Source organism: Phyllostomus hastatus, unplaced genomic scaffold (genome assembly GCF_019186645.2).
Source record: "Phyllostomus hastatus isolate PE091 unplaced genomic scaffold, TTU_PhHast_1.1 phas_scaffold_78, whole genome shotgun sequence".
In the NCBI taxonomy this organism is placed as follows: domain Eukaryota; kingdom Metazoa; phylum Chordata; class Mammalia; order Chiroptera; family Phyllostomidae; genus Phyllostomus; species Phyllostomus hastatus.
In genome coordinates this window covers 59355521-59377113 of record NW_025334041.1, presented here as the reverse complement: position 1 = coordinate 59377113, position 21593 = coordinate 59355521, and the positions used below count along the sequence as shown (strand labels likewise).

Genomic DNA, 21593 nt, shown 5'->3' with positions numbered 1-21593 from the left:
GATTGGCAGAGAGGACATCTACTGCCACTAAAGCATCCAAGGAACAAATGGTCCCTAACGGCCAACGTCCAAGAATGAGAGCCCTGGGGGAGACCAGTCAGCCACAGGCTCCTGCTGTGCCTGCTGAGCACATGAAGGGAAAGGGGCTGTCATGTGCAACTCTGTTTTTCCTAGGTCACTAGGATAGATGTGGTTGTCCTCTTTTACAGACATGGACCATAGGTGATAGAACAGGGTTTAGACTCATTTGACTCAAGAGCCCATGTTTTTAATGACTTACCAGACTGCTTTTCTCAGACTGTAGGATGTTTCATTCTGGGGTAAGTGACAGAGGAAGTGGGAGAGGGCACTATGGGGGAAATGTAGTGGGCAAGTCAGAAGCATAAAAGGATGATAGAGCCATGGGGGATAGATGAGAGAAGACAGAAAGGAGAAGGCAAGAGACAGAACAACCCTGTAGCCATCCAGGGAAGAAAATACCTGAAGGGGTAGCAAGGTTAGCTATGAAAAGCTATGAGAGCTGTAGGGTGCTCCATTAAGAAAAGGCTAGAAAGAAGTCATCCTGACAAGGGCAACTGAGTGGAACAAAAGACCAGCTGGGAGTACATTGATGAGTTTAAGTAGACTTTCTTAAGCAAAATGACTTTGAATAAAAGGGGGCAGGAAGAGGTAGCTGGATTGGAAGATGGGGCATACATTGGATCCTTTACTTATGGCAGAATGTAACATTTGCCAAAAGATCTTTAAAAAATTCTTGTGTGAGTTCAAGTTATTTTCATCACAAATTAGAAGCAGGACTATTAGATTTTAGATAGGAAATGTAGCACAGAAAAATGTCTTCTTATGGACCCAATTATAGGTACCATAAGGAGAAGTTAAAAAGCATAAATAAATGGCCCAATGTTGGAAACTGCCCTGCCTGGTTTCAGAAGCTGTAACCCTCCCATGGCTAAGGCTGAGTGAGAGACCTTGGAACCCTAAGCCATTAAGGAGACAAAGCTTATCTCTCTGGCAGGGGAACCACCTCTGCCTGCTTTACTCACCCTGCCTGGCCCCCAGTGGATGACCAGTTAGCCAATGACAGGTTAGATTCTTCAAAGGAGGGAAGACCTAAGACAGACATGGTCATGAAGGGGCCCTCAGGAAAGGACTTAGGGGGCTATAAAAAAAGGGGGTGATGGAACCTTGCCCCTCGGCTTTGACATAGCCTGAGTCCTCATTCTGTCTGCAAGAAGCCTCCTAATCTCTTGGCTGCCTTACTACCCCTGCCCAACTTAAGCCTGAAACAATGCCAGAGGTAGGTGCAGCCCTGTGCTGAAAGGGCAGGTTCCCCAGGATGATCAGGCCTAAGAAAGAATGCATAAAATCCTGTGAAACTTGCTTTGCTAATACCCTCAAATTAAATGATAAGGGTCCAAGCATGAAATGAGTTTATTTCCCCAAAGTTTTATGGCCCTTTAGCTATCTGATCCTGACTCAAAATAAGCCCTCATAGTTCTTTGAATATTATCTATTATTTGACTGTTACTGCCTAACAATGATTGATGAGCTTTACATGTATGCTCTGTATTCCTGTGCAAATGAACCCAATTAAAAGCCCATTGAGGAAAAGGCTCCTAGCCCTTCTCCTTTGAGGGATCTGCCACCTTTCCTCCTCAAACAGATCACATCTTGGTGGACTTATTTTTATCCGTGGCAGACGGGGTCCTCTGTAGCCTGAGCCCCCCCACAGCCCAACAATTCCACTTCTGAGAATTTATTCAAAGAAACCCAAAACACTTATTTGAAAATACATGTGCATCTTTATGTTCATTACAGCATTACTTACAATAGCCAATTTGGAAGCCCAAGTGTCCATCAGTTGTTAAGTGGATAAAAAAGCTGTGATACATTTACACAATGGAATACTACTTGGCCATAAAAAGGAAGAAGGAAATCTTACCCTTTGCCACAGCATGGATGGACCTGGAAAGCATTATGCTACATGAAATAAACCAGTCAGAGAAAGACAGAGACCATATGATTTCACCTATATGTGAAATCTAATGAGCAAAATGAACTAACAAGCAAAATACAGACAGACTCATAGATAGAAAGGAGGGTGACAGCTCGAGGGGGTGCAGCCCAGGGGAGGCCAAGGGATTGAGCAAATAAGAAAAAATCCATGGATACCAACAACAGAGTGGTGATTACAGGGGGAAGAGGGGTGGGGGGAGGTAGGGGACAACGGAGTAGAGATAAATGGTGATGGAAGGAGACTTGACTTGAGGTGATGAACACAGTACAGTGTGAAGATGATGTGTTGTGGAACTGTGTACCTGAAACCTGTATAATTTTGTTAACCAATAAATTCAATAAAAATGGAAAAAGCACATATAATTTAAAATTATTTTTATATCTATAAAACTTTACTATTGTAAATAGTCCAAATTTTCATTAATATAAGAATGTTTTCAAATTGTGGTGCATCCATGCAATTCTCTTCCTACTCCACCCAGCCACATTCTCTCTGGGTGCTGGATTGGCTTTATTTTATTTTATATGTAAAAAACTTGGTTCTGCTTTCATTTTTTTTCTTTATTTTATTTTGACACTATTATAGATGTCCCCATCCCCTCCCCACTTTGTCCACTTCCATCCAGCCCCACCCCCTATTCCCTCTGGGCCATCACCACACTGTAGTCTGTGTCTATGGGTTATGCATATATGTTCTTTGGCTAATCCCTCCCTCTTCTTTCATCCAGTCCCCTCTCCTACTTCCCCTCTGACAGCTGCCAGTCTCTTCCATGTATCCATGCATTTGTTTCTGCTTTTAGATGACCTGGCAGAAATGCCCTTCTGTCCTAGCAAAATGTAAGATGGTCATTGTTCTTACAGAGCAACAAAGTAAGCTATGACACCAGAAGGTTTCAGTGCTAACCTTACACACCATTTACTCAATTTCCTCCTCTATGAAACATGATAACAATCTCTACCTTCGTTTGTTATCAAAATACAATGCTTACTCCATGCTACATACTATTCTAAGCATCTTCTAATATTAATTCATTTAATCCTCCCATCCATCACCCTTATGAGTTAAATACTGTTTTGTTTTGTTTTTTCATTTTCTAATGAGTAACTGGGGCACAGACAAATTACGTAACTTGACAGGGTCATGGCAGGAAAGTAGAGGACTGTATTGAGTGGGGATTTATTTGAATGTCCGTCATCTGCTGTAAAATGTGAGCCACGCAGTGGGAACTGAGTGTATTCCAGACCTGGTACTTGATCAAGGATTCTGCACACTGCAACTACCAACTGCCATGCACGCAGCTTTGGAGCTTAATCTGGTTTTCCAAAAGCCTCGACTTCTACAGGTGGTGTGTGGCTGCCAGGGCATCCCACCGCCTGGGGGCTCCTGTTGCAGGGGGAAGGGAGTGCCAGCTCCCCACTTCCACCACCGGGGGATGCTGCTGACATCTCCAGCCATTGGAGATGGCCCTACACTGCCTGCAAAATGTCAGTGTGCCTCCGACCACGGCAGGTGCTACCAGAGACCAGACTTTCCTGGTTATTGTGCTGCAGTGCCTTGCGGTCCCCGGCCTCAGGCTACCTGATAGTGAGCTCAGTGTCCTGGGCTGTCACCAACCAGGTGGAGGAGGAGTTAGACAGCTGTTCCACAGAGGAGGCAGTACCCACGCTGCTGGAGGACTTGGGCAGTATATGGCAGCAGAGTCTCCCAACCTCAGTGCACAAGGAGGACCGACACCTGCAGTCCCCCACTGTGAGCACCGCCCGTGCTAGGCTGCCTCCTGTGCACCTTGGATGTTCTCCTACCCACAGGGAAGCAGCTCTAGGCTGTGCCTGGGCACCGCCCGCTTCCTGGTCCACGCCAATGCCTGGGGCTGTCTGGCTATGCTATCCACACATGAGAAGGTAAGCCGGTGGCCCATGAATGCCTTGCCATGGCCTGGCACCCAGGCAACACACCCAGGGGTCAGGGAGATGCTAGCGACCACTTATGCACTCAGATCCAGGTTTAACAGGTGTACCCAGTTATAGGAGACAGTTCTGCCATGGGGTGGGCCCAGACAGGACCCATGCCCACAGGTAGGTCCTCTCATGGCGAATTGGACCAGCATTGTACCTAGGCCACTTTAAGACTTGCTTTTGCTAAAACTCCCTCACCCTGAATCGAGGCAGCAAACATTTACTGCATATCTTTAAAGTAACTTCTTAAAATCCATGCTAAACCTTCCAAGAATGAGTGTAACCAGTTCAACCACCTCTCCCTTTGCATTTGTAAATATCCTTCTTCTGTGATGTGATCAGTGGCATCCTCTCCTTTGTTTTCTATACAAGGTAACCACCTAAAGTGAACTGTGCATAGTAAATGAGGACCATCATGTAGTGTGCCCAGAAAAGCAATAAAAACTTGTCAAGGCAAGGGTTGGGGCACAAGGCGCTCCAAGGTTATTTCTCCTCTTGAGAGAGTAGCCGAGCCATCCCTTTTTCTCCACAGGATTTGGTAGTCTGTGTGAATTTGTCTTGTATCTCATCCATAATGTTGCAGACCCCATGAGCCAGGGTCCACATCACCCAGTGGGCTGGATTGGTCTGTAGACACTGTATAAATAATGGAAGCAGATTTTGCTTCGGTTGACCTGGCAAAGTATGGGGGACAGGAGTGGGGGGCAGGGGGCTGGCAATCAAACTTCCTGCCAGATGGATGGAGACTGAAGTGCAATTTGAGATGCTCAATCATAGAGACGTGTAAATAACCAGCTCACTGCCAGTGACCTGGACAAAAGGAACCACGAGATATCCTTTGGCATCACAAATTAGGTGTGATCAGCCCCTCCCAGCTCATAGACCCCAACGATAGAGCCGAACTTCCCTGTCACTTACTAACAGAGAACCAAATCAGGGACTGAGAGAAAGACATCACTTGGGCCTTGATGAAAATTTATATTAAAAAAAAATAGAGAAACAAACGAATGAAAAATGGAACTCAATAATTTTTCTGGAAAGGAGTCTTATTGTGCAAAGTGTGTAAATGCTAGAATGAGCTGTTATCATCACCTGTTAGACCTGACTCCACCTGAAGGTGGAGTAACATCCAAAAATATACATCCTTCAGAAAGTGTTTACAGCTGTCAAGATAGACGTAAGGGGTTATCTACAGAGTAGTAATGTAAACTTTTATACTTTATACCAAAAAATTATTTTATGGAATATCTAGGTATTGGTCAGAGGGCAGGTTCTTGCCCCAACCAAGGGTCTCATCAGCTCTGACACTGACCAAATCACTGGGTTCTCCATCTTGCTTTCCTCATCTATAAAATTAAGTGGTTGACTAGGTTAGCTTAAAAACACTATATAAACGGCAACCTTATTCTGATTACGGCAACTATCTTACCCTCTTTCACAGCATTCAAATGGTTTTTCACATTATATGTTATGTTTCTAAGACACACCTTAAAAAGTTGTGAAGCTTAAATATGAAGCTGATCTTGGTTTAAAGGACAGGTTATTTTAAGCAACTAAATCTAATGTCATTGTTTTAAAGATATTTTGTACTTTTGACATCCCTTTTCTTAGCTTCATTAGTAGTTCATCTTTCCAATATTGATATTTAATCCAAACTTAACGAATTCAGAAAATGTTTACTGAGTGCCTGCCATGTGCACAAAGCACAGCTCTAGGTCATTTGTAACTAACAGAAAAGCAGAGTCTGTGAATGAACTGATATTAAAGTTTTGAAGGACTCTTTAATGTTGTTTTCTTAAAAGATTCAAGCCATCCTTATTACTATTCCACACATTGTTGTCATGTAGCACTTCAAAGACAAAGACAGCCCCTGATTTCTGAGCTAATTGACAATGAGGAACACTGTAAAGGAAAAAGCTCATGGGGATGCTGTACCCAGCAGGGCTTGGGAAGACCCAAGAAATATTTGTTTATATGTCTGAAAATTTCACAAACAAAAATTGGCATAACATAATTTTGTTACTTCCTTTAAGCTAAAAGGATGAGAGACCAATTTCCCATAGGTTGCTGAATTATATAATGAAATATTATTGATTAAAATAAAAATATTACTAATATGTGAGAAAGTAGTGTATCCCTAAAAGAAACAATAACAGAAAGTTCCTAGAGTACAAAGCCAAGTTAAAATGTCTAAGTTAAGACTTAAATCCTATCCCCCAAAACTTGGAGGAGGCAGTGAAGCCAGTGGGGTTTCCAGGGACAAGTTGTAAAAAAGGTTTTAGTAGCCCTCCATAAATTTCATTTCCCCTCCCCAAAATAAAGTTTCAATAAAGTGAGATTCAATAAAGTGTGTTTAATATGTACTGTGCTTACAGCTTCAAGAACAACCTCTCTCTCAGAATGTCACTGCTAAACTCTATAGAAATTCTAGAGTCATCACTGTGTGTAAACTGGGCAGAATGAGAACCACTGTGCCTTAATTATTACCTGTCAGAACCATGGTAATACCATGCTCCCTTCACAGCCCTGGCACTATAATTCCTAGTCAGAGACACAAGTTAAGATCAAGCTAATCCACAATCCACAGATCTTCTGCGTAAAACAGAGAGGCTGTGGGGTGGGCCCTCTCTGGGTCGAATGACTTGAAAAGGGCCTTAAGATGCAAAGTGATGTCTTCACCAACTTGATATGATTAGTATAGGGTGCCCTTGGAATCAGATCAGCAGAATTCCACCAGTCACCAAACTGGGGGATTTGGGATCTTCTATTTCCTTATTGGTAAAATAGGAATAATAATTTCTACCTCGTAGGGTTATTGGGAGTATTGACCTAAAAATAAAAGGGACTTTCAAAATGAGAGGCAAGAAGCACTTATTGAGACCAGCACTGCTTCAGCTCAAATAGTGTTTTGATTAGGAGACAAGGCAATGAGTATTTAATGAGAAAGAAAAGGGGAACAATTACATCAAAAGAAAGAAGACATTTTTTATTGGTGCAAATAACATAACATAGTGATGTTAATTCTAAACAATGTCTTTAATTTTCAGTACAATAGTCATCAGTCCAGTAGTCATAATAAGTGTTTTCTTGTAACATTTACAGTGTTGAGGACACAAGGTTGCTTAGGTCCAGTCCAAGGGTGATTTTGCTATGTTTTAACCTTCCAAGGTTTGAGACATAGGATGTGCAAGGCAGCTCCTCTGGCATGGCAACTCTGGCTCCATTTTAAAGTGATTCCATCTATTATCATTTTTTTACAAGAGGGTCAGAAATATTTACAAAGTGACCTGGACAATACCAGGTGGATAGATGGTAGCTCTTGTTAGAAAAGGTCAGGACAGAGGTGGGGAGGAGGTTGAGGAAGGAAGAGCCACAGTAGTTTTCTCCAAGGAACATTCAGCATAGAATCTATTTATTGTTTTTCAGATTAATTTCTATTTTCCCAGAGAGACAAGTGCAATAAAGACTTGGACTCCTTTAATACACTTTCTCAAAATCTGTCTAAAAGAAAACACACTTAAGCTCAAATGGAACATTAATCCAACACCTTTTTCTGAATTTAAAATGTAGAGCTTGAAATCAGATCCTGCCAGGAAGATGTCTGTACTGAGCTGGTGTGGGGGCTACAAGTGTGCTCACTTTCAAAAGCAGCAAATGCAGCCAGTGCCCTCAGAAGAATCCCTTAATCCCCAGGACCTCAGTCACTCACCTGTAAAATGTAGTAACACTTTAGAAACTTGTACAAGACTCATCCCAGCTCCAAAATTCTATTATTTTTAAAGCAAAGCATGAAAAGCATTAAGCAAAGAAATCTATTAGTTCTTTGGTAACGGAAGTGGTAATAATCAAAGAACAATGCACTATAAAATGCAGTCTGGATAAGATACTGTCACTTACCCTTGGGATGCTGACAATGAGACTCCATTGGGCTGGAGATCATTCAAATGACCTGGCACCCTATTAGAATGGCAAGAAGTCAGGAAAAGGAATGTTTCCTTTTTCATGGAATATTTTTCCTGTTCTTGACCACTCAAACTAGCTGTTATTAGAAGTATATTCCCAGGATAACTTTCTAAATATCTGAGATATTCCTAATTCAGGCATCCTAAAAGCAGTCATGCTGAAGCTGGTTGATCCCAGAACTCATAGCATACCTGCTCCTGTAAACAGGCTATAGAACAGAGCAGTGAACCAATCCACTGCAGCACTCATATCATGAAAGGAATTGTCTACTGAAAAGTCCAGTAGACAGCTGCAAGAGATGGAAGCTAGGAATGGTGACAAATCCAGCTTACTAGGGTCCTCCCCAGAGGGTTCCAGGTCCATGAGAACTTTGTACGCTCACTCGCCCACCCTGCAGCTTTGTGTGTAGACTGTGCTCATGCCACACACAGAAAGTACAGATATCTGTGAAGCATGCTGGGGTAACCAGATGAGGCAGCTCATAGTCTGAAGTGACCACCAAGGGCTGAGGTCATTAATATCTCAGCACACTTGTCACTCTGGCCTGGAAGAGAAGAGATGAGCCACAACCAATTGGTACCCTGATGTCCAGGTCCTCATGTGAACTGCCACCCCCTTGTACTGGTTAAGCTTCTAGAGCATTAAAATATAACATAAATATCTACACAATTAAGTTTATCCTCAGTAACAAAACAAAGGTTTCCAGACCATGGAGCTTGTGATCACCCCAGAGTCCACTAGTTCCCATGAGCTGCTTAAGCCCATGTGGATTTACCTGTGTGAGGTTCATGTTCCAAGTTTGCCATTACATATTGGGTCTCACCTTCAGAATCTTGATAATGTTAAGCACAAAGACTTAACCAGTTAAAGACACGCAGACACTATTGACCTGAACAAACTAAGTAGGAGGTGCTTTGGCCCAGAGCACAATGGCATCAGTTAGAAATGTCTATGCCTAAGAACTGTCCCGACGGGCACCTGCATGAAGACACAGCCCTTGAGAAGGAAGGCCCCAACAAATGGGATCAAACACAATTCATGCCCAAGTGGGAGAGGAATATAAGTCTGGGACTACTGCAAGAGCAGACTGCACTGCCCCTCTGCACTTTTAGAGCTTCATTTAGCATAAAAAATTATGTATGTATGTATGTATATATATAGTGTATGTGTTTAATAAGCAGATAAGTAGATGATAGAAAGACAGACAAATAGATATATTTGTGTGTGTGTGTGTGTGTGTATTTTCACATATTCAACAATTATATATCTGAGAATGTATACTATAGTTGCCCCCAACTGATCTTCCTACTCTACTCTTCATCACCTTGAATTTATCCTCAGTCTAGTAACTGAAGTAATCTTTCAAAACACAAATCAGATTTTGGGATTACCCAATTTAAACTCTTTCATTAGGGAAAATAACAAAATTATTTTTTTAAGTTTTTATTGTATTTTTCTATTACCATTTATCCCCCTTATACCCACTTCCACCTCCACCCACCCACCATCCCCTGCAATCCCCACACAGTTGTCCATGAGTTTGTTCTTTCTTTCTTTTTATTTTTGGCTTGACATCTACCCCAACAACCCCCACCCCAGAGCTACAGTTTGCTCTCTATGGGTTTCTCCCTGTTTTGCTTGTTAGTTCACTTTGTTCATTAGATTCCATATATAAGTGAAATTGTGTGGTAATTGCCTTTCTCTGACTGGATTATTTCACCTAACAAAATGTTCTCCAGGTCTATTCATGCTGTTGCAAAGGGTAAAATTCCTTACTTTTTAATGACTGAGTAGTATTCCATTGAGTAAATGTACCATAGCTGTTTTTTATTCACTTGGACACTTGGGCTGCTTCCAAATCTTGGCTATTGTAAATAATGCTAAATGAACATAAGGGAGCAGGTATTCTTTCAAATTAGTGTTTTGGGTTTCTTTGGATAAATTTTCATAAGTGGAATGATTGGGTTATAAGGGAGTCTCATTTTTATTATTTTGAGGTAACTCCATACTACTTTTCACAATGGGTACACCAAATATGCATTCCTACCAACAGTGCAAAAGGATTCCTTTGTCTCAACATCCTTACCAACACTTGTTTTTTGTTGACTTACTGATGACAACCATTCTGACAGATGTGAGGTTATGTCTCTGTGGTTTTAATTTGCACCAACAATTTGTGATGTTGAGCATCCTTTCATATGTGTATTGGTCACCTGTATGTCCTTTTTGGAGGAGCATCTATTCAAAACCTTTGCCCATTTTTAATTGGATTTTTGGGGAGTTTTGGTATTGAGTTTTATAACATTATTGGATATTAACACCTTATCAGATGTATTGGGGAATATGTTCTCCCATTCAGTGAGTTATCTTTTAATTTTGTTGACAGTTTCCTCTGCCATGCAAAATTTTTTATTTTGTTTCCATTGCCTAAGGAGATATATTTTAAAAAGGTTGCTACAAGAAGTGTTCAAGATTTTACTACCTATAAACATAGGATTTTTATGGTTTCGAGTCTAACATTTAACTTTCAGTTTATTCTAAGGAGGTGGTCTAGTTTTATCTGCCATGTATCTGTTCAATTTTCCCAATACCATTTACTGAATAAACTATCTTTAGTCCATTGTATGTTCCTGTCTCCTCTGTCAAATATTAATTGACTGTAAAGGCATGGTCCTGGGTTCTCTATTCTGTTCCATTGATCTATTGAATATGTCTGTTTTTATGCCAGGACCATGGTGATTTGATTAGCCTTATAGTATGCTTTGATTCTAGGTATCATTGATTCCTACAAATTTGTTCTTATTTCTCAAGATTGCTCTTGCTATTTGGGGCCTTTCACTGCAGTGTGGAACCAAATAAATGGTCTGTGAAATATGTCATTGGCATCTTGATAGGAATTGCATTGAATCTATAAATTGCTTTGGGTAACATGGACATTTTAATGGTGTTAATTCTTCCTATCCATGAACACAGTATATGCTCCCACTTATTCATATATTCTTCAATTTCTTCCTTTGGGGTCTTATAACTTTCTAAGTACAGGTCTTTTACATTCTTGGTTAAATTTACTTTTAGGTATTTTATTTTTTGCAGAAATTATAAATACAATTGTTTTCTTAATTTCCATTTCTTTTTTTTTAGATTTATTTATTCTTTTGTTTTTTAAATTTTATTTTAATCATTGTTCAAATACAGTTTTCTCCTTTTTACTCCCAGTCCAGCCTCCACTCCCAACCCTCCCCACTTCCCTCTCATTACCACCCTCTCCCTAGTTTTTGATCATGTGTCCTTTAAGTTTGATCCTGTGAACCCTTCCCAATGTCCCTGAAATTCCCTCTACTCTCCCCTGTGGGCACTGTCAGCCTGTCCTCTATTTCAGTGTCTTTGGTTATATTTTTCTTGAATCTTTGTTTTGTTGTTTAGGTTCCTGTTAAAGGTGAGATCATATGGTATTTGTCTTTCACTGCCTGGCTTGTTTCTCTTAGCATAATGCTTTCCAGCTCCATCCAAGCTGTTGCAAAGGGTAGGAGCTCCTTCTTTCTTTCTGCTGCATAGAATTCCATAATGTAAAGGTACCACAGTATTTTGATCCATCCATTTACTGATGGGCATCTTGGTTGCTTCCAGCATCTAGCTATTGTAAATTGTGCTGCTATGAACATTGGGATGCATAGGTTCTTTTGGATTGGTGTTTTAGTGTTCTTAGGATAGACGCCGAGCAGTGGAATTGCAGGGTCAAAAGGTAGATCCATTTTTAGTTTTCTGAGGAAGTTCCATACTGCTTTCCATAATGGTTGTACCAGTCCGCAGTCCCACCAACAGTGCACTAGGGACCCCGTTTCTCCACAACCTCTCCAACACTTGTTGTTTGTTGCTTTGTTTATGAGATGGCCATTCTGACTGGTGTGAAGTGGTATCTCATTGTGGTTTTAATTTGCATCTCTCTGATAGCTAGCAATATTGAACATCATTTCATGTGTCTTTGGATTTTCTGTATGTCCTCCTTGGAGAGGTGTCTGTTCAAGTCCTTTGCCCACTTTTTAATTGGATACTTTGTCTTCTTAGAGTGCAGTCATGTAAGTTCTTTATATATTTTGGAGATTAAACACTTGTCTGAGGTATCATGGACAAATATGTTTTCCCATACAGTTGGTTCTCTTTTAATTTTGATACTGTTTTCTTTAGCTGTGCAGAAGCTTTTAATTTTGATGAGGTCCCATTTGTTTATTCTTTCCTTTATATCCCTTGCTCTAGGAGACAAGTCAGTAAAAAAGTTTCTTCGTGAAATATCTCAGATTTTCCTACCTACGTTCTCCTCTAGGACTTTAATGGTGTCATGTTTTATATTTAACTCTTTTATCCACCTTGAATTTATTTTTGTATATGGTGTAAGTTGGTGTTCAACTTTCATTTTTTTGCACGTGGCTGTCCAGTTCCCCCAACACCATTTGTTAAAGAGGCTATTCTTACTCCATTTTATGTTGCTGCCTCCTTTGTCAAATATTAATTGACCATAGAGACTTGGGTTTATTCTGGGCTCTCTGTTCTGTTCCATTGGTCTATGTGCCTGTTTCTATTCCAGTACCAGGCTGTTTTTATTACAGTGGCCTTGTAGTATAGTTTAGTGTCGGCTATTGTGATCCCTCCTACTTTACCCTTCTTTCTCAAAATTGCAGCAGCTATTCAGGGTCCTTTATGATTCCATATAACTTTTTCAAGTGTTTGTTCTATGTCTGTGAAATATGCCATTGGTACTTTAATAGGAATTGCAATGAATGTGTAAATTGCTTTGGGTAGTATCGACATTTTGATGATATTAATTCTTCCAATCCATGAACACGGTATATGTTTCCATTTGTTTGTGTCTTTCTTGATTTCTTTCCTGAGTGTTATATAGTTTTCTGAATACAGGTCTTTTACCTCTTTGGTTAGGTTTATTCCTAGATATTTTAGTTTTCTTTTTGATATTTCAAATGGAATTTTTCCTTCATCTCTGCTTCTGCTGTTTCATTGTTGGTGTACAGAAATGCCTTTGATTTCTGGATATTGAATTTCTATCCCGCTGTTTTGCCAAATTCATTTATTAGGTCAAGCAGTTTTTTGGTGGAGTCTATAGGATTTTCTATGTACACTATCATGTCATCTGCAAACAGTGACAGATTTGTTTCCTCCTTTCCGATTTGGATGCCTTTCATTTCTTTTTCTTGTCTGATTGCTGTGGCTAAAACTTCCACTACTATATTGAATAGAAGTGGTGAAAGTGGACAGCCTTGTCTTGTTCCTAATCTTAGTGGAAAAGATTTTAATTTTTGCCCATTGAGTATGATGTTGGCTGTAGGTCTCTCATATGTGGCCTTTATTATGTTGAGGAATGCTCCCTCTATTCCCACTTTGCCGAGTGTTTTTATCATGAATGGGTGCTGTACCATATCAAATGCTTTTTCTGCATCTATTGATATGATCATGTGGTTTTTGTCTTTGCTTTTGTTTATGTGATGTATTACATTTACTGATTTGCGAATATTGAACCATCCTTGCATCCCTGGAATGAATCCCACTTGGTCATGGTGTATGATCTTTTTAATGTATTGTTGAATGCAGTTTTCCAGTATTTTGTTGAGGATTTTAGCATCAATGTTCATCAGTGATATTGGCCTGAGGTTTTCTTTCTTTGTTGTGTCTTCATCTGGTTTTGGAATTAGGATGATGTTGGCCTCATAAAAAGAGTTTGGGAGACTCCCATCTTTTTGGATTTTTTGGAATAGTCTGTGAAGGATAGGGGTTAGCTCTTCCTTAAATGCTTTGTAGAATTCTCCTGTGAAACCATTTGGTCCAGGGCTTTTGTGTGTTGGGAATTTTTTGATTACTGCTTCAATTTCTTTTGCTGTTATTGGTTTGTTCAGGCTTTCTGTTTATTTTTCATTGAGTTTTGGAAGATTATATTTTTCTAGATATTTGTCCATTTCACCTAGGTTTTCAAATTTCTTGGCATACAGTTCTTTGTAGTAATTTCTTACAATCCTTTGTATTTCTGTGGTATTTGTTGTAATCTCTCCTCTTTCATTTCTGATTGTGTTTATTTGGGTCTTCTCTCTTTTCTTCTTGATGAATCTGCTTAAAGGCTTGTCGATTTTGTTTATCTTTTCAAAGAACCAGCTCTTGGATTCATTGATCCTTACAATTGTGCTTTTAGTCTCTATGTCATTTAATTCTGCTCAGATCTTGGTTATTTCCCTCCTTCTGCTTGCTCTGGCCTGTCTTTGTTGTTGTTCCTCAAGTTTTTGTAGACGTATGTAGGGTTAGGTGTTTGTTTGGAATGTTTCTAACTTTTTTAGGTGGGCCTGTATCACTATGAACTTCCCTCTCAGGACTGCCTTGGCTGTGTCCCATAAGTTTTGGGTTTTTGTGAGTTCGTTTTCTTTTGTTTCCAGAAACCTTTTGATTCCTTCCCTAATATCATTCTTGACCCATTCATTGTTTAATAGCATGCTATTTAATCTCCATGATTTTGAGTGTCTTGGGTTTTTTTCCTTGGGGTTGGTTTCTAGCTTCAGTCCCTTGTTGTTTGAGAAAATGCTTGGTATGATTTCAATTTTCTTGAAATTGTTGAGGCTTGTTTTGTGTCCTATCATGTGGTCTATCTTTGAAAATATTCCCTATACATTTGAAAAGAATGTATATTTAGCTTCTTTTGGATGGAGGGCTCGGTATATATCAGTCAAGTTCATTTCATCAAGGGTATTGTTCAATGCCACAATATCTTTGTTGATATTTTGTTTGGAAGATCTGTCCATTTTTGATAATGGGGTGTTAAAATCTCCCACTATAATTGTGTTGCTGTTCATATCTTTCTTGAAGTCCTCTAAGATTTAGTTTATGTATTTGGGTGCTCCTATGTTGGGTGCATATATATTTACAATATTTATGTCTTCTTGGTGGATTCTTCCCTTGAATATTATGAAGTGACCTTCTGCGTCCCTCTTTATGGACCCTTTTTGGATGTCTATTTTGTCTGATATGAGTATTGCTACCCCGGCTTTTTTTTTCCTGCCCATTTGCTTGGAAGATTTGTTTCCAGCCCTTCACTTTCAGCTTGTGTAGGTCTTTAATCCTGAGATGGATCTCGTATAGACAGCATATATGTGGGTCATTTTTTCTTATCCATTCAGCTATTCTATGTCTTTTGAATGGAGCATTTAATCCATTTACATTTAAGGTTATTATTGATAGGTACTTATTCATTGTCTTTTATGTACATGTGGTCCCCTCTCTCTCTCTATCTTTTCCTTCCTTTCCTTAAAGCAGTCCCTTTCGAATTTCTTGCAGAGCTGGTTTGGTGGAGGTATATTCTTTTAGACTTCTTTTGTCTGGGAAGCTTCTTATTTGGCCTTCTATCTTGATTGAGAACCTTGCTGGATAAAGTAGCCTTGGTTGCAGACCTCTGGTTCTCATTACCTGGAATATTTCTTGCCATTCTCTTCTGGCCTGAAGTGTTTCCATTGAAAAGTCAGCTGTTAGCCTTATTGGGGCTCCCTTGTATGTTAGTTCCTTTTTCTCCCTTGCTGCCTTTAAGATTCTCTCTTTGTCTTGAAATTTTGCGATTTTAATGAATGTATTTAATGATGTATTTTGAGGTGGGCCTCTTTGGGTTCCTCTTGATTGGGACTCTCTGTGTTTCCTGGATTTGTGTGACTTTTTCTCTCATCAAATTAGGGAAGTTCTCCTTCATTACTTGTTCAACTAGGTTTTCGATCCCTTGCTCTTCTTCTTCTCCTTCTGGTATCCCTATTATACGGATATTACGTTTCATATTGTCTTGCATTTCTCTTAATCCCTCTTCATTCTTTCTGAGCCTCTTTTCCTTTTCTTGCTCTTTCTGGATGTTGTTTTCTACTTTGTCCTCTAGCTCACTAATCCGATCTTCTGCTTCATCCATCCTGCTTTTCTTTCCTTCTACTGTGTTCTTCAGTTCAGAAATTGTATTCTTCATTTCCTCTTGGCCTTTGTTGAGAGCTTCTATTTCCTTTTTCATGTTTATATAGTTTGCAGTTAGATTGTTGTAGTTTCCCTCTAATTTCTGATAGCTCATTGTGAGTTCATTGAACTTCCTGATAATCATTGTTTTGAACTCACTAAATGATAGTTGAGTTGCCTCTATTTCATTTAGCATTTTTCCTGAGGCTTCCTCATTTCCCTTCAATTGGGGGTTGTATCTTTGTTTTCTCATTGTTGGTGGGTTTCTTCTTGTTAGCCTCTGTTTCTTAAATTGATCTGTTCTGGTTCCCTGTAATTATGGTGTGAACTTCTGTGGTAGAATACTTGTGAGATTCAGTGATTCAATCTCCTTCATGTATCCTGATGTTCACAGCTTCCCCCTAGTCTTTTTTTGTGATCAGTTGGAGGAGTAAGGCAAAATGGTTTAAGACAGCAAGACAGTGTAGTATGATATTTACATTAGCAGCCAGTAGAGAAGAGATGGGTTATGCTTTGGCTCCTTATAGTGTTAACCATAATCCTCCACCCCACTATCCACGTTTTAGTAAGGATGGAAAGATGGTAAGACTCTTATTGGGGACGAGAGGATTGTTAGTTGGATCTAGAAAGCTGTGAGGCTGTGGGAGGTCAGATTCTAAGGTAAGATTGGATTAAAGATTAGTATATGGGAGTAGTGTGTAAAAGAATAGAGACAACCCCCACAATAGTGTAGTTGAGGAAATTGCAAAGTGGGCTGAGATCAGGTAGGGGTATTGAGTAGTATTTAAATTGTATGGACTATGTCTTATTAACAGTAATAGTAAAGTGACAGTCTTGTGGCAGAATCGATGAGATCTAGATAACAAGAATAAAGGGTATAGAACCTGGAGAGGTGTATTAATGGAACACACATGAAGGATAGTAAATTATCAACACACTGTGACTGAGATACCAGGGGAAACCTATCAAATGACAGTATAACCAGCCAAGCAAAGAAGATTATACAGAAAGAAAAAGAATACCAAAATATTATTAAAATAAAAAATGTCGGAAAAGTGAGAAAAAGATAATACAAATTTACAGTAATTTGCAAGATTAAAAAAAAGAAAGAAAACCAGAAGATGTAGTGCAGGAGAGATAAATTTGGAGTGGAAAGAATAATATTAGGATGAATGGAAAAGAAACATAAGGGATATCGAGATATGAAAATAATAAGAATTGAAAAATAAAATGTCACTTAAAACACAAGATAAAATCAATCCACCAACAACAGCCACAAAAACCAAATCAAACCAAACAAAACAAAGCAAAATAAAAAAAACTTCTTGTTGGTTTCTAACTGGCCAGACCAGTTTTTCTGATCTTGCTGGCTTCAGCTGGCTGAGGGACCTTTGAAATGCTCCTCTCTCTTCCCAGCCAGATCTCAGCAAGTCTCTCAGGAACCCTGCACGCTCCCGAGCACACTCGCTCTCCGGAGCTCACTGCCACGTTATTCCACACTCTGGGGTCCCTTCAGGGTTCCAGCTCTATGATCTCAGGAGGCACCCGCGATGTTTTGGGATTCACTGAGCCCTCCCTGGGAATCGTAAAAGGGTGCACCCCTCCACCAAACTTTTGAGATTCGGGCTCTAGGAACGCCCTAAGTGCTGTGACCTTTCCAGGTTCACAGCGAGCAAGTCAGGATTCCCTATGCGGCGAGCGCTTCCACAGATCAGAACTGCGGGCTCCCGAGACCTGAGAACTCCCGAGTCCTTCCCGGCTCTGGGTTTTCCACCGATCTGCAATCCCACTGGGCTATGGGTGCGGGTGCTCTTCTAGGCCGCCCCTGGTTGTACTGGCTGGAGGCCGTCACTTCTCCCAGGTCTCTGGGTGGGTGTTCATAGTCCCTGGGCAATTTTTTCCCAGTCCAACTGGCCTATCTGTGCCTTCAAGCAACAAGTTCTCCCCTGGAGTTGCTCAACTCCCATATTCAGGGGGAGGGATCAGTGACTCCCCTCTCCCAGGAGCCCTGAGGCAGACCTGGCAGCACCGGGCTTGGGGACTGCACACCCCTAGTCCCCAGGCTGATCCCTGGGTTGCTTTTGTCCTGAAGAAGTCTCCTTACCATCTGGTTTTTCAATGATCACAATAATTTTTGACGTCCTGCTTTCAAAACTGATTCAGTAACCTAGTCCACTTGCTCTGTTTCCCCCACCAAACCTCGAGTTTCCCTCCTCTTCACAGAAGCTGGAAAACACGCTGCCTAGAGTAAAGCTGCCATCTTGACTCCTAATTTCCATTTCTTATAGTTTGTTATTGGCATATAAGATGCAACTGATTTCTGGATATTAGTTTGGTATCCTGTTACTTTATTGAATTTATTTATCAGTTCTAGTAGTTTTTTGGTGCAATCTTTAGGGTTCTCTGTATATAGTATCATGTCATCTGCAGGAATAAGTTTTACCTCTTCCTTTTCAATTCAGATATCTTTTATTTCTTCTTTTTTACCTGATTTCTATGGCTAGGACTTCTAGAGTACCAAAAGCAGACATCCCTGTCTTATTCTAGATCTTAAGGGGAACACTTGTAGTTTTTGCCCATTGACTATGATGTTGGCTAAAGGTTTGTGATATGACCTTTATTATATTGAAGTATGATCCCTCTATTCCCACTTTGCTGTGAGTTTTTATCACTCATGTGTGCTGAATTTTATCAAATGCTTTTTTAGCATCTGTTGATATAATCATAAGGTTTTTATCCTTCATTTTGTTTATGTAGTGTATCACATTTGTTGATTTGTGGGTATTTTACCAGCCTTACATTGCTGGAATAAATCCTACTTGATCATGGTGCATGACTTTTCTGATGTATTGCTCTATTTGGTTTGCTAATTTTTTGTTGAGGATTTTAGCATCAGTGTTCGTCAAGGATATTGTCCTATAATTTTCTTTCTTTGTGGTGTCTTTATCTGGTTTTGGAATTAGGATAATGCTAGCCTCATAAAATAAGCTTGGGGGTGTCTTACCTTCTCTTGAATTTTTTGGAATAGTTTGAGGTGAGGTATTAGTTCTTCTTTGAATGTTTGGTAAAATTCACCTGTGAAGCCATTCAGTCCAGAGCTTTTGTTTCTTGGGAGTTTTTCTTTTATTACTGCTTCAATTTCACTAGCTGTAAACAATCTATTCAGATTTTATGATTCTTCCTGGCATAGTTTTGGAAGATTTTATGTTTCTAGGAATTTGTCCATTACATCCAGATTGTCCAGTTTTTTGGCATATAGTTGTTTATAATATTTTATCACAGTTTTTTTTTTTATTTCTTTGGGGTCAATTGTTATTTCTCCTCTTTCATTTCTGATTGTATTTATTTGGGTACTCTTTCTATTTTCCTTGATGAGTCTGGTTAAAGGTTTGTCAATCTTATTTATCCATTTCAAGAATAGCTCTTGGATTCATTGATCTTTGTATTGTTTTTTAGACTCTATTTTGTTTATTTTTGCTCTGATTTTTATTACTTCCTCCCTTCTACTCACTTTATGCTCTGCTAGTACTTTCCTAAGATCTTTTAAGTATAATTATAAATTATATATTTGAGCTTTTTCTTGTTCCTTGAGACAGGCATGTAATGCTATGAATTTCCCTGTTAGTACTGCTTTTGCTATGTACTAACCATAATTTTGGGTTGTTTGTTCTTATATTCATTTTTGAAGGTATCTTTGTATTTCTTCCTTTATCTCATTGTTGACCCATTCATTATTTAGTAACATGTTGTCTAGCTTCCATGTCTTTATGTATTTTTCAGTTTTCTTGTTGTGATTGATTGCTAGTTTCATAGCATTAAGGTCAGAGAAGTTGCTTGGTATGATTTCAGCTTTCTTAAATTTATTGATACATGTTTTGTGTCCTAACATGTGATCTATTCTAGGCAATGTTCCATGTGCACTTGGAAAGAATGTATATTCTGTTGCTTTGGGATGCAATGCTCCGAAGATTATAATTAAATCCATTTGATCTATTGTTTTATATAAGTCTGTCATCTCCTTATTGATTTTCTGCCTAGGAGATCTAGCCATCATGTCAATGGGGGGTGTTAAAAATTCCCTACTATGACTGTATTTCTCTCAGTTTCTCTCTTCATGTCCTGTAATATTTACATATTTGGGTGTACCTATGTTGGGTGTATAAATGTTTACAGGGTTATAGCCTCTTGTTGGAATGTTCCCTTTATCATTATATAGTGTTCTTCTTTGTCTCTTACTATAGCATTTATTTTAAAGTCTGTTTTGTCAGGTATAAGTATTGCTACCCCAGTTCTTTTTTCTTCCCACTAACATGGAACATCTTTTTCCATCCTTTTATTTTTAGCCTGTGTGTATCTTTCATTCTGAGGTGGGTCTCTTGAAGATGACATATATATATATATATATATGTGTGTGTATATATATATGTATACACACACACACACATATACATATATATACATATACACACACACACACACACACACACACATATATATATATATATAGGTCTTGTGTTTTATCCATTCAGCTACCCTATGTCTTTTGATTGGAGCATTTAAGCCATTTGCATTACAGTGAATATCAATACATATGTATTTATTGCCATTTTATTCTTTGAATTATGTTCCCTTCTCCTCCTCCTCCTTCTCCTCCTTCTTTCTCCTTCTCTTCCTTCTCCATAGTCTTCTCCTCTCTCCTTCTCCTCTTCCTTCTCCATTGTCTCTTCCTCCTCCTCCTTGTTCTTTCTTCTTCCTCTTCTTCTTCAAGATAGCCCTTTAACATTTGTTGTAATACTGGTTTGGTGGTAACAAACTCCTTTAGCTTTTTCTTGTCTGGGAAGCATTTTATTTCTCCTTCAATTTTAAATGATAACCTTGCTGAATAAAGTAGCCATGGATGTAGGTCCTTGCACTTCATCACTTTGAATATTTCATGCCACTCCCTGTGGCCTGAAATGTTTCTGTCAAAACACATCATATGACAGTCTTATGGAAGTTCACTTGTAGGTAAATAACTGCCTTTCTCATGTGACTTTTAGGATTCTTTCCTTGTCTTTAGTTTTGCCTTTTAGTTATGATGAATGCTGGTATGGGCCTTTTTGGGTTCATCTTGTTTGGGACTCTCCTCACTTTCTGGACTGGTGTTTCTTTTTCTTTCACCAGACTGGGGAAGTTTTCCATTATTATTTGTTCTAATAGTTTCTCAATCCCTTGCTCTCTCTTTTCTCCTTTTAGTAGTCCCAAAGGTCTGCTAAATTATCCTCATTTTTTTAAATTTGTTTTTCTTGTCAATGCTCTGCTTGGGTGTTTTTTTCCTACCTTGCCTTCCAAATTGCTGATTTGATCTTCTGCTTCATCTAAACTACTGTTTGTACCTTCCAGTGTATTAATTATTTCAGATATTACATTCTTGACTTCTCATTTACCCTTTTTTATGGTTTCTATGTCTTTTTTCATGCTGTTGAACATCCTTATAATCATTACTTTGAACTCTATATCTGATAAATTTCTTACCTACATTCCATTAAGTTCTTCTGGAGAATTCACTTGTTCTTTTATTTGGGGCCTGTTTCTTTATCTCCCCATTTTGGCAGCCTCTTTGTGTTTGTTTCTAGGTATTAGGGAGATCTGCAAAGACTTTGGTGTAGATCTTTGTCAGACACTGCCTGGGACTGGCCTTGGAC

The 21593-nt window shown here is 39.3% G+C and overlaps 1 protein-coding gene across 1 annotated transcript in view; it reads left to right on the top strand.

Annotated features, from left to right (window-relative positions):
• The first annotated feature begins 3499 nt into the window (after positions 1–3499).
• CREG2 (cellular repressor of E1A stimulated genes 2) overlaps positions 3500–21593 on the top strand; it is a 32482-nt gene continuing 14388 nt past the window's right edge. The window contains 2 exon segments of the mRNA XM_045827265.1: positions 3500–3797; positions 3800–3918. Of these exon segments, the coding sequence (XP_045683221.1) occupies positions 3500–3797; positions 3800–3918 (417 nt within the window).